The following is a 14,096-nucleotide window of genomic DNA, read 5'->3' as shown; positions in this document are numbered from 1 at the left end:
TATTTTAAATAATGACCATAAATAAATACTTTGAGAGTGGTTAAAACAGAATATGACATATTTAACAGCAGAAATTAAAATCAAATTAATTGAATTTGAAACCATTTGCACTAAGAAATTAATAGAAAATTATTATTACAGCACTGAAATACGATTTGTAAAAATAAGTAATCTAATGTATTTTTTATTTAATGCTATGTCAGCAACCAAGCTATTTTAGTGGCAAAAACACATTTCAATAATAATTATACAATTAAAATCAACAAACAAATGAGTACAGAAATTAAGATTTTTAGCACTAATACATGAACATTTTTTCCTGCTGTCACCTTGCTAAAAAATGTCCTTGCTACGTTCTTGTGTTGCGTGATTATGATTTTTTTTTTCTTTTTGTTTTGTTTTTTTCTTTTGTTTCTTTTTTTTTTCTCTCTCTCTTCTCCTGCTTCCAATCCTACAGTGGTTCCTATTGGCTTATGCTGCCCAGCGGTTTGCTGTCTCCCCCTCTGACGTCATCAAACTGTCTCCAATCCAGCCGCTGACATTGTGGCATAAAAGTGGTGACAGGACGCTCCCCCTGAGGCCCAGGATATTGTGCACACACAGGCTTTGAATATCACTTTTGTTAGACACACTAGGTAAGGAGCGTGCTCCACAAGCTGTACTTTTGTTTTTCTCTTATCTTAGTGTAGGTAAGGTAGTGCGTAAGACACGCGAAGATTTTTCTTTACAATATTGAGATTTTTATTTTTGGATAGTTAGGGTAGCAGTTTGGCCTATAGAATAGACGGTTTTGTTTTATTTATTTCTATTGTTTGGACGTCGCCTGCACCTCATCTCTCAAACTCTCCCATCACAAACATTTTGTGTCCCATTTGTTGTCTGTGATTTTCAATATATTTTTGTACATATTTATTGTTCTTTTTCTTATATACACATTTTGCACTTATTATCACTATATTTGTAAATAAACTCAATTGAGTTAGTCGTGGTATTTTGTCCCTTACTTGTTGATATTGTGTGTTTGCTTATGTGTTTCATCCAAAATTAATGTTACTATCATTCCTCAGTCCTTAAGAGGAAAAAAAAAAAAAAGTCTTCTAGAAACATTAAAAGCAGGACAGTGCAGTAAAATGTATTTTACTTTAAGAGGAACTGTGTGTTACAAACATACTATTTGTAAAACATGATCTCTTACTTAAATAAGCTTGAAATAATCTTTAGTGAGTTTTTCAGCTTTTTTTATTTCTGTTCTCTATGCAGATGATGTTGCCAACATAATCATCACACTTGTGTAACCCGGATAACCTAGGTTACTAATGAAAAGTAGAAGTGATGTACAAAAAGACAAAGAAAGCAAGGAAAATGAGCCATTTAATCATTCTGTATTAAAGTCATGGACCCTTTAAGAGTCAACGGGAGAGCGAGTGGAACTACACTGATTCACCATATTTGGTCAACAAAGGAAGTTATGATTGGAAAAGTTACAGTTGACATGTTACGGTTGAGAATATTAAATGATGCAGAGAAATGATCGAGAGAGAGAGAGATGAGACAGCAACAGAGAGAAATTCAGAGTCCCTCCACATTCAGTGAGTGGTTTCTAACTGAAATAAAGTTGTTGAGCAGAACCTACAGCATTGAAACTGTCGCTAAATTTGAGAGACTGTCATTTGACAGAGAAATTACTGTTGGATTGAAGCGGATGTGGCGGAGCAGTAAGCAGATACTGACGCGGATCTGAAGATAATTTTATTGATGAGAATACACCTTTTCACTTTGGTGAGCTAAGATTCATGTCTTTACTTTGTGGTGTTTAAATGTTAAATATCATGTAAACACAAAGTTGACACAGAGTTCATATGAGATGCACTTAAAAAGGTTGCGAGCACATCGCTCGAGCTACAGCTGATAATATATGGGCTAAAGCTATCCGACAAGTAGTAATGCTGATGAGTTAATGAAATATAAAATATGATAATTGAGGATCGTTATGATCAATGTGTGTATATATGTCGAGTAAATGTGCATATGAAGCATGTATATATAAGATATAATGTTAAAGATGTTCTATTAATTGATGTTTGCCTTGTGTTTTGAACTGAACAAGCTCAATATATTTCAAAAAGATCTGTTAAATGTAGACTCCAATATATGTTACCGAAAAACTAAATATCCCAATGACATTTTTGTCATCGTACATGTATATTGTGCAGCCCTATTTCAAGTCCTGGCAAAATTTTCACAATCACATTTCATAACACAGAAAACACTTTTGTTTTTGTGTTTTTTGTTTTTGTGTTTTCATTTCAACAAGTTAATTCCTTCAAATAAATAAAAAATATATACAATTGATTTATCTTTTATCGGTCATGTGAGCTGTATAGTAATTTAGTAAACATTGTTTTTGTACCATCAAAAGAGTAGAGAGCTTTGCAGTGGCCGATGGCAGGGAGTGGATCGTCATCATCAAACTCGTCATCAAATTCGTGAGGGTCCGGCTGTGGCGGAGACCGATGCTCCTGACTGTGATCATCTGTATAACTGCCTTCAGGACTGAACGAGAAGAAAAAAAACGTCAGCGATTCACAGGAGGCCTTTATGTTCATATATAGCGATGTAACGTATGGAGGCACAGAGCATTGAAGGTGTGACTGTTTGCATGTTTTGTTAAGAACTAAACTACAACACAATGCACTGACATCATTATCCCAGTCAAAATAAATATATAAATAACACAGTAAATGTGCAGTATATACATTGCCATTAAATGTTTAAGTCTCTAATGCTCATCAATGTTGCATTTATTTGATTAAAAATAGATACATTTTATTAAATAACTGTTTAATACACAGCACTGTGCAAAAGTCCTAAGCACTGTGCCAGCTTTGTTGGCCTAAAACCTTTGAAGAATATATAATCAATCCGTCTATTTAATAAAAACAAACAGAATATATAGGAAATATGTACAAAAATACAACACCACAAAATTTCCTCTTTAAGCAAAGGTCTGTTCAATGTGGCTTCCCTTGGGACCAAGCACTGCTTAAACTGTTTGTTTTGTTCTAACCGTCAGGATGACATTGTGTAAAATCAGGCTTCTTTTAGCACTTTCCAGAGTTCTTCATTAGGTTTCGAGTGTCTTATCTTTCTTTTTCAGTCCAGGAGATCTCCTACAGCCTCTATAATATTCAGGTCTGGACCCGGTGGAGACCATTTTATGACTCCACATAAAATTTTATCTGTTTAATCAGCTGTTTTCATTCTCGAAAGCAAAATTAAGAGCAATTAGTGAATCATTATAACACTGAAAATATTAAATAAAATGCTAAAATGAAAACTATAACCACTGAAGTCCTTTCCAGAAGAAATGGCATAATGGATTAAAACCCAACAATACTTTCAGCATTCACAATTCCATCAGTTCAGACAATATTGCAAACAACACTGGTGGAAATTTAGCTCAAAGCAGGACAAACAGCCTCTCTCCAACACTGCCTTTCACATGTCTTAAACAATTAAGCCAAAATAATCAAAACTCAAATTTAACCCAACACCTACACTACACATCAACATAAAGAATTGAAAGAAATGTATTTACCCTATATATCTCAATTTTAAAAACAATTGAGAAAACAATTTACACTAATGACTATACCATTATATCATCAGTCAAACAACAGATTTAATGTTGGCCTAAAACTTTTGCACAGTACTGTATTTAAAAATGTAGTTTTTTCCTGTGATGGCAAAGCTGAATATGACTGTAGTCTCCAGTAACACCGTCACATTCTCATTCATAAATCATTGTAATATGATAACTTAGTGCTCAAGAAACATTTCTTATTTAAAAAGCTACAAACAGATCAACAGCCTTATATTTAACAATTGTATGAGAAAAAAATGGAAAGAATAGCATTTATTTCAAACTAAAATGTTTTTTACCATCATTATCTGTATATTTTATGGTCAATTTAATGTGAACATGCTTAAATGTTTAATTTCTATTAATTATTTAAATTATTATGAATTAAGAGTTTATGATTGATTGTGGATGTTTCACGGGATTATTTAAAACACAAAAGGACCTCAGTGTAATTAAATAAACTATGTCCAAATGACATGCCTAGACTAAACAATGAGCACTGACTTAATGTAATTTTGATCAAACCATCCAAACAGCAAGAATAGCTCAAGCACTCTGCTGCACATGGATTTACAACAATTCAGTAACTCCTAAAAGGAATGAGTGTGTGTTAGACAGGCCATCTGTGTTGAGAATGCAGATAATGTAGTGAGGAAACCCAGACCTCTCTCTTCCGTGCGGAGCGTGATGGTTTACATCTGCACTGGACCGCCGCTCACTTCGAGATCCATGCTTTCCTTCCACCTCTGCTAACCAGCTCTGTGATCGAGAAAGACAAACCAACAGTGAAACAACTATTGTGTGCAACAAATCACAAACCCAAAGTCCACTTTTTTCCACATGGCCATGACATTTCAAATTATGGGCTGCTTTATGGTTTAGGAAACCAGGCAGTGTAACAGAAAAACAATTTGGATTTGTGACTTGCTTTTGTATCTGAAATTAGGATAAAGTTAGACTTGGTGTTTTAAAGTGACATTAGAATCACAAACAAATCTGTGGCCAAAGCTTTTTTTGTTTTTAGTGCGTTTTGTTCTTCTAGATTATTTTCTCTCTGTACTTAATAGAGTACAGTAATATTCAATATGTTTGCAAAACTGCAACAGGAAGTTATTCAGTATTAGTGTTGGGTAAAATTAACTTTAAAAGTAATCTTAAAGTTATCTTAAGCAGTCTTCAACTTATCTTTAATAAAAAAACAACTAAAAATAACATAAAATGTATTTTTCTCATTACTTTCCTTAAAAAGTACCAAGTAACACATTTTGTTACCTAAAGAAATAAACACTGACTTATTAGGGGAGGATGTAATATACTACTTTAAAGTAACTTTATCCAACACTGTTGTTCACATTATTCAGGGTCTGCTTAAAGTTCTAATTTGTTAAATCTATTAATTTCCTCATAATATTCAACCGATGTATAGTTTTTATAACACTTAAACTAACTGATTACATTTCAACAAAAGTTACTCACTCAAAGCATCATTGATTAAAGGAATAAGGTGGATAAAAACACACATTTTCTTGCTACAGACTCTGTATTATGACTCTTCCTCCACTAGGTGGCGCTGCAACACAGCGTCTTTCAGTTGTTTCATGTCATATTTATCCAGATGTACTTTTGCGGAGGCCGCGTTTCCTTTAGAGACCTCAACAATAAGTCATTCCTCTGGGAAGGTTACCTCATTTTTATGGATCTCGGAGCGGAGTTTCTCCATGTTGCATATGGTCTCTGATATCTTGGGCTGGAGACTTCCAGGATCTCCCATCTGGGGATTCTTCTCATAGACATCTTTCATTTTGTTGAGAGCATCTCTGGAATAAAGACAAATGGAATATTGAGATATTATTCTTCTCCCACTAATTTAAAAACGTTAAGTTATGTTGCTTTAGCATGCAAGGCAACATATACCTAAACAAATAAACACAATAATTAAAATAAGAACACTAAATACACTAAATAATAAACTAAATGATTTATTAAATATTTAAATAAATTGTTAATAATAATAATAAATCCTTACATTTATACAGCAATTTTATGGACACTTAAAACTCTTTACTCATTGGTGGGAATCTCCTCATCCATAATTCTCTGGCATCTGATTGGTTAAAACTCCTACTCCTAAAACTAATAATATTACTACTACTACTAGTAATAATAATAATAATAATAATAATAATAATAATAATAACAATAATAACAATAATAACAACAACAACAACAATAATAATATTATTAATAATATAATAATAATAATGGACAACAACGACAATGCCGAAAAAACAACAAACTATAAATAAATACTATTTTAATTTGTTAATATCTAAAATTAAGCAAGTAAATTTATAAAATAATTACTGAAAATGTTTAATTTATTTTTATTTTAAAAATATTACAATTACAATAAACAATGTAATTTTATCATCAAAATAATTTATAGTATTATAAAAAATTATAAAAGTATAATAAAAATGTATTGTTGTACAATTGAACAAGCAAATAATGCATAAATTAGTTAATATAAAATATTTTTAAAAGACATCTTGTATTAGATAATACCAAATTAAATAAATTAAAAAATGAATGCGTTTTCCTGTATTGATGGTTAGTAGCATACAGAATACAATTACAAAGATAGCAAATCTGAACAAAAACACTATGCTACATAATAAAATGTCTTCATTGTCTACCTTTGGTCCTGTTCCTTCTGCAGTTCTTTATTCAGCTCATCGATCCGCTGTTGTAGTTTTTTGCGTCTCTGTTCAGGGGGAAGGTGGCTGAGATCCTCTAGTGTTGGCGCCTGTACAAACACAGGTTATTGGTTGGAGGCAAAGATGCACTGACAAACATCCCGGCACAGTCTGAGCACACATTATATAAACAGTCACTCTTAAGAGAGATGTCTTTCCTACAGTTTAACGCTGAGCCCTTATGTTTGCATACATTCCAATTCTGGAATTCAGACGATAGTTTATAAACTTTAAGCCGCACTGTAAGAAAGACATCTTGAAGCTGAACGACAAGAGGAGTAAAGGGGTTTTATGGCTGAATACTACAACTAAACACAAAGTCTATTCTCAAACCTTATATCTAGAGTACAGCAGTCCAAAACACACTACACTTACCAGCTTTAAAGACCACTGAGAGGTTAAGGTTAGGTCACGCCAATTCAGCAAGAACAAAGACAACAAATCGCTCATCAACACCAGTCAAGTGAATGTCTTTTGGCTGATGATTTTAGCCACAGAATGGCAGGCCTACGCTGAAACTTGACTTATTGTAGTTTTAGCTCAGATCATGAGAGTATATAATAACATAGACAAAGTAAGGCAATAAAGTAGAAGCTAAAAGAGGAACAGGTAATACCGTGGCATTTGGTTTTACAGAAGTAAACCTTAACATGGTTTTCAAATCAGTGATGGATAGTTCACCCAAAACTTTGTAGTAGCCATTAACTTCCATAGTATTCTGCTAATATTGGTGTAAATGGCTAATAGTTTGTAACATTCTCCAATAAAAGCATTTTTTGTGTTCAACAAAAAAAAAAAAAAAAAGGTTTAAAAAAACATTGGGAAAAAAAGTCAATTTGACGTTTTGGGTGAACTGTCCTTATGAACTATTAGTAAAAGAATGATCCATTATTATGGCATTTGTCAAAGTTAGAGCTTTAAACACAACACATGATTTAATAAATATATCCATACAACATGCTTCTAGCAACTTGACAAATCTGCAAACATTCAGTGGGTCTAAATTAAGAAAATGTTGAGGAAACTTGTAAGATTTCAGATTGTTAATAGTCAAAAAAACACCTCACCAAACTCTACATGAATGTCCTTTTTCCCTCTGTTGTTTAGAAAAGTCTCTTTGGATATAACTGAAATTACTTTTTTCTACAAAGAGATTTACAGCTGGATCTTAAACATTTCTGGTAAACAAAATTGGTTTGGCTTTTATCCAAAACACTTTGTTCAGTATTCAAAAGGTTTTCAAAGAGGAATTATTCAAAACAGTGAATCTCCTAGACTAAACTCAATGTATATCCAGACGATGTTTGTAAATGAATTACCGCATCTCCATTCTCAAGTGTGTTTAAAGGGAGAGTTCACCCAAAATCTGCAATTGATTTACTCACACTCAATGCATCCAAGATATAGGTGACTTTTTTTTCTTCAGCAGAACATTAAAGAAGATTTATAGCTTAAACGGTGGTTCTTGGAGGTTCATAAACTGCAAGTCAATGTTTACTGGTAGATTGAGAGTAAAAAAAAGCATAACTATGCAAAAGAAAGATAATACCAGTGGCTCCAGATGATACATTAAGGTCTAGTGCCTGTGTAAGAAACTATAAATTATTTACAACATTATTACCTTTCACAAACACCTTAAGCAAAAAAAAAAAAATTTTTTTTTTAAATTCTCAAAGTGCCGGTTATCATTGACTTGAATTTTCAGAATCACCAAGGACTTTTATTGCTCTACCGAAAATAATCGCCCACAATATTAGGAAGTAAATTAACAGTAAATCTGCAGTTTTGGATGAAATATTCTGTTACGGTGCATTCACAATGACAGTGATTTCAAGTGTCAAAATAACTAAAAGTCATTTATTTTGCAATGAGAGAAACAAGCACAATCCATATCAGTTGAGTAGACCTGTCACAATAAGGATTTTTTGTCGTGCGATATACACTCACCAGCCACTTTATTAGGTACACCTAACTAGTACAGGGTTGGTCCACCTTTTGCCTTTAGAACTGCCTTAATCCTTTGTGGCATAATTCAACAAGGTACTGGAAATGTTCTTCAGACTTTTTGGTCCATATTGACATGATAGCATCATGCAGTTGCTGCAGATTTGTCGGCTGCACATCCATGATGCAAATCTCCCGTTCCACCACATCCCAAAGGTTCTCTATCGGATTGAGATCTGGTGATTGTGGAGGCCATTTGAGTACAGTGAACTCATTGTCATGTTCAAGAAACCAGTCTGAGATGATTCATGCTTTATGTCATGGCGCATTATCCCGCATACCTTGGCTGTAACGAGTTATTTGAGTTATTGTTGCCTTTTTATCAGCTCAAATCAGTCTGGCCATTCCTCTCTGACCTCTGGCATCAACAAGGCATTTGCGCCCACAGAACTGCCGCTCACTGGATATTTTCTCTTTTTCAGACCATTCTCTGTAAACCCTAGAGATGGTAGTGCGTGAAAATCCCAGTAGATCCGCAGTTTCTGAAACACTTAGACCAGCCCGTCTAGTATCAACAACCGTGCCACATTTAAAGTCACCTAAATCACCTTTCTTACACTCTTCTGATGCTTGGTTTGAACTGCAGCAGATCATCTTGACCATGTCTAAATGCCTAAATACATGGAGTTGCTTTATATAACAGCATAATGATGCAAATAGCCACAAACACTTTAAAATACATATCATTATTAAGGTTATTTAGATTCCATAATTTGATGTTGAAAAGGTAAATGTCCTATTACATATACACTATCATTTTTCCTATAAGGTAAATGGCCAAGTGTAAACTTTGCCACCGTTTAGGTAGAACAAAAATGTAATTGTAGAATGGTTTTAAATTGATTTGTTATCTCCATGATTAGTCGATATATTGATTGTTGTGACAGGCCTAGTTGAGAGATGAGGCATTAAAGCAAAAAAGCAACTCCAATGCAAACTTGTGCATTTGATTTTTGAGTACCAATGATTAAAATCACTGTCAGTGTGAAAAAAGATATAGAAATACATGTAGAAACACAAAGGACAAAAACAAACCAAAGAAAAAAAAAACAACAAAAAAAAAAAACACACACCCACCCAAAACTTCCCTCCACCATGTTCTGCTGCTTTATGCAACAAATCAAACCTTCATTTTAAACCCAGAGTTAAAACCAGGGGCACAGCTCTTTGGACCCAGATAAAGCTATATCCCTTCACACACATCAGGATCAAGATTTACTGCTTTCCTTACAAGCAGGAATTAGCTAAACCATGGGTGAGAGAAACTGGCCCAAGCGTTAGCGTAAGCTAATGTCGAAATCACAGCAAACCCACACATGCCAGGCCGACTCTTACCCCTCTTCTCACAGCTCGGAAGGTCGTGATCTTAGATTTTGCATTTCTCATTTCAGATAGATGGTTAGCTTTCCGCTCTGAAGGAAATTTAGGAGTCTGGAAATGGCTAGAGGGAAAACTCGGGCGGGAAGGAGGTGGGATGGATGGGGGAAGCTGTGACAACAAGGATTTATGGTGAACTAATAAACAAATAAATGGACATGCTAAACTTTGATCGCTCAACTAGCTGCTTAGATGATTCTAGTCTAGCTAGCTTAAATTTCATTACATCGTTTAAATGAAGGGTTCAAAACAAAAACTACTTTCTAGGGAAGGATAAACAGGAACTTATGCTATTTAAAACAAAACAAAAAAAAACATGAAAATGACAAAGTTTGTAGGTACTAACAGCACAGGTCTGAAAGCAGAAGTTAAAGTTCTACCTAGACAGACTGGTGGTCATGTGGGCTTTTATTGCATCACCTATTCTAAACAAATGAGCCTTAAAATGGAACAGAAGTCAATAAAGAACAATACATTTATTTTTTTGTTTTTAAACTCACCTTGGGTTTCTTTCCAAAGAGCCAGAGTTTGTTTTTGGTCCTGCTGATTGCGTGTTTGGGGTCTGGTTTGCCTCCCTCTGTTTTGGGGGTCCCAATGGTGCTGTCTGACCCTGTTCGCTGGATGTTCTGACTGAAGTCTTCAAAAGGGAAATCACCAGGGGGTTCAAAACCCGACTTGAATGACTCCACTACAATCCCAGAATCCTGTTCAAAGACAATAGTATGCTTGATCATATTTAGTTTCAAAAGTTTGGGGTTACTAAGTTTTTTCAAAATAAATAGTATTATAGTTTCACAAGAAAGCATCAAATTGACCTCAAGTAACAGTAAAGACATTAATGATGTTAGGAATGACTTTTATTTCTAGTAAATGTTCTTATTTCAAACTGTTTGTGTTAATCAAAAAATACAGGAGAAAAATGTCAAGATATTTGGGCAATTATTTTATCATTTACATTTAAATAATTCAAACAAAATGTTTAGTTTTTTAATTGCAATAAAATATTTCATAATATTTCTGTTGCTAGCGTCTTTTTGCTCATATAAAAGCAGCTGTGGGAAGCATAAAAGATGTATTTCAGAATTCGGATCTCTTTACGCTAAGCTATTTTCTTTGTTTTTTTTTATTAAAAAAAAAAAAAAATTCTTTTCAAACAGAGCTATTCATGTTATTTAGTAAAATGATTTTATACTGCATAAAAAATAAGTATTGCAATGTCAGCCTTTTCCAAGATCACACAGGCCTAATTGTAAGAACCATAGTGTTGGTAAACTTTTAAAGGCGGCACAAGACAGGATGGTCTGGGATGACTGTGTTTGTCTAGGGTGTGGAACCATTACAAAAGTGCTCTGGCTTCATGTCACCCGTTTAACAGCCTCTAAGCGGCTCTCTTGACCTCAGCATTCAAACAGAGGGCATTAGGAAATCTCAGTACAACGTAAGCAAGCTCGTAAATAAAAGCGTGAACAGAATCAGGTCATAATCAGAGCCAGCTGGTTTAACATCAGGCAGGGCAAGCATTGACCAATTTAGTCAAAAGTGAAAGTGAGGTGATTTAAGAAAGCAATAACATCTTTAAGCTGCCATCTATAAATTAAAGCAATTGTTATCAATGAAACAACACAGCACAATTCCTATTCACCTTACTCTCCACAAACGAGCAGGTGCAGCCATTTGAATCTTTTTGGCTCGATACTTTCGATCCCATTCACTTCCATTCACTTTCAGACATTAAAAACAGCTTGTTTTGTTTTCCCTGTATAATCCTAAAAACACTTGTTTGTAGAGTTAGCGGTTTGACCATTTTCTGCAGTTCATTAATCATGGTCATTTCTCCCATAGGCAACTAAATCGGAAGTTCTAAACCAATAGCAACAATCCGGGGGCAAAGTCCAAAGCGCAGGGGGCAAAAGCATTAAAGGTTGGTCTGAATCCACTTTTGCTATTTTAAGGAAAGAAAATGAATCTATGCTGTTTTTCTGCCTTTCTAAAGCACATAAAGCTACTATCGCAATAAAATCAATGTTAGCCATTTAGCAATGAAGCTAGAGTCACCGGGCAGACAGAAGCCCTGCCCATGACACGAATCAGTGTCTATTGTGAAGTAAAAAGTAAATTTGATGCGCGAATAAAGTGAATTTGACGTCTGAAAAAAACTCAAAATGTTAATGAGTTTATTTACACACTAGAGCGATTTATCCGTGCGTGCAGCATCTGGTGTAAACATCATTAGAATGAATAATACTTGAAGAGCATTTATTAATAATCATAGTTCAACTATTGCTAATGTATTATTAAAACCCTAGCTTCAGCTTGTTAACAGTTCATTATTTATTTCAATCATCATTTATTTTAATTAATGTTAACACAAATATAATAAATACTGAAATAAATATTGTAATACATGCATTGCTTATTGTATGTTCATGTTAGTAAATACATTAAAAGAAACGATCCATTAGTTAAATCTCAAAGTGTTTTTTAATAACTTTCAAAACTTTTTTTTTTTTTTAGAAAAATGTCTAAATATGTTCAAAGAGAAAGCAGATTTATAGTATAGTATGCTGTTTTACAATATTTCTGTTATTATTGTTTTTATTTAAATCATTGCAGCCTGGAGGAGCATGAGACCTTTCAAAAACATCCAAAACATTGCACTGACCCCAAACAGAATGAGAAAAAGAGAGGGAGACCAAAACAGAGCAAAATAAAAAAGTAATCAGTGGTTGTGGCGCCACACTCGACCTTTTCATAAGCATCAATGCTGGCGACAGCACTAAGAAAACGAGCCACTAGTGTTTCTCTCATCCTCCCCTGCTCCCAATCATACACTCCCTCGTTTCCTCTCACCCACTCACTGGCTCTAATATACTCTTTTTTTCTGTAAGTGTAGTGAACCACAGCTACCATGAAGATCACAGGTGCAAAATGACCTCGAGGAGAAATACAACACATTCCCTTGAGTTCATAAAGGAGGGCAGTAAGATATTTGAGGCAACCATAGGATGGCGGCTGGCTATCAAAATATGTTGGATGATATAACTACAACATCTAGTTCTGAAACACCTTTCTTCTTTTATGTCAGTCAATTAATCAATTTAATCAATCATAAATATATATATATATATATATTTATTTAATTCTTTTGTCTTTTATGCAATATTACAAAACATTATAAAAAAAACTTTAAATAACCTTTCTATTTCAATGTATTTAAAATATTATTTATTGCAGTGATGCAAAGGTAAATTTTCAGCATAATTACTCCAGTCTTTAGTGTCAGATGATCCTCCAAAAATCATTCTGATATGCTCCCTGTTTGGGGCTCAGAAAATCTTTTCAATTATCATCAGTGCGGTTTAAAAAAAAAAAGGTTTTGTGGAAACATACATTTTGTTAGATTCTAAATGCTTTTATATTTACTTGGAATTATTTTTATTATGAAAAAAAAAACAAAGAAAAAAAATATATACCCTTCGCTCGTCCACATTTTTAGCAGCAGTAACCATGCCTTCCAGGCATTTTGAGACAATTGGAATGACTCTTCGCTCAACCTCAGCAAAACTCCGGTACATCTCACCGAGTTTCACAGTTCGCCGTTCATCCATGTTCTGAAGATTCTGCATGAGCACAAACAAAAAGCTTCAGTCACAAAAACTAAAATTCATGCAGACATTAACAAACTCTAGCTGTCAAAAACACAGTTAAACTCCCACAAGCCCTGCAAATCCAATTAAACTTCATACAAAAATTCTGATAGTATATGAAATATGTATTATCTGACCATCCATCCATCCACCCTTCCTTCCATCCATCCATCCATCCATCCCTTCCAATTCATACATCCTTTCCAATCCATCCATCCATCAATCCCTTCTAAACCATTAATCCATCCATTCATCAAGCTATCAATCAATCAATCAATCAATCAATCAATCAATCAATCCATCCATCCATCCATCCATCCATCCAATTAAGCTAAAGCATGTGCTAAAATAAGTGTTAAGTAAGTTAAATCATGGCAAACTTGTAAACAATGTCCTAAAATGTCGCTATAATTTTAGAAACATAATAGCAATTTGTTAAAACATGCTAGTTTAGTAATACATGCTACACAGGTGCTAAAAAGTTAGTAGTCTAAAAAGCTGTTAGAAACGAGCTAAGAATGAGTTTCCAGTGTTAAATCATCCTATAAGCATACTCTGTGTTTGGTATATCATGCTAGGAAGTGTTATCAGTGCATTCTTCCATATTAGAAACATGCTAGAAACACAACAAGCAATGTAGTTAATTCTGAAAAGAAAAGATGTTAAAAA

The 14,096-nt window shown here is 33.9% G+C and overlaps 1 protein-coding gene across 5 annotated transcripts in view; it reads right to left on the bottom strand.

Moving 5' to 3' along the window:
* The window catches only part of fnbp1l (formin binding protein 1-like), a 94,751-nt gene that overhangs the window by 4,998 nt on the left and 75,657 nt on the right, over positions 1-14,096 (bottom strand). For 3 of the 5 annotated variants that reach the window (XR_012383682.1, NM_001003634.1, XM_068222930.1), the window contains 6 exon segments: positions 13,254-13,400; positions 10,281-10,484; positions 6,340-6,449; positions 5,328-5,460; positions 4,308-4,402; positions 2,411-2,553 (listed from right to left, as the gene is read on the bottom strand). Coding sequence is in view for 3 of the 5 variants with exons in the window: in NM_001003634.1 (NP_001003634.1) it covers positions 2,411-2,553; positions 4,308-4,402; positions 5,328-5,460; positions 6,340-6,449; positions 10,281-10,484; positions 13,254-13,400 (832 nt within the window). In the remaining 2 variants the exon portion in view is untranslated. 5 annotated transcript variants of the gene reach the window in all.

The sequence above is a fragment of the Danio rerio genome, chromosome 8 (assembly GCF_049306965.1).
Source record: "Danio rerio strain Tuebingen ecotype United States chromosome 8, GRCz12tu, whole genome shotgun sequence".
Lineage (NCBI taxonomy): Eukaryota > Metazoa > Chordata > Actinopteri > Cypriniformes > Danionidae > Danio > Danio rerio.
Note: the sequence above shows the minus strand (reverse complement) of the source record. Positions and strands in the feature narration are given on the sequence as shown.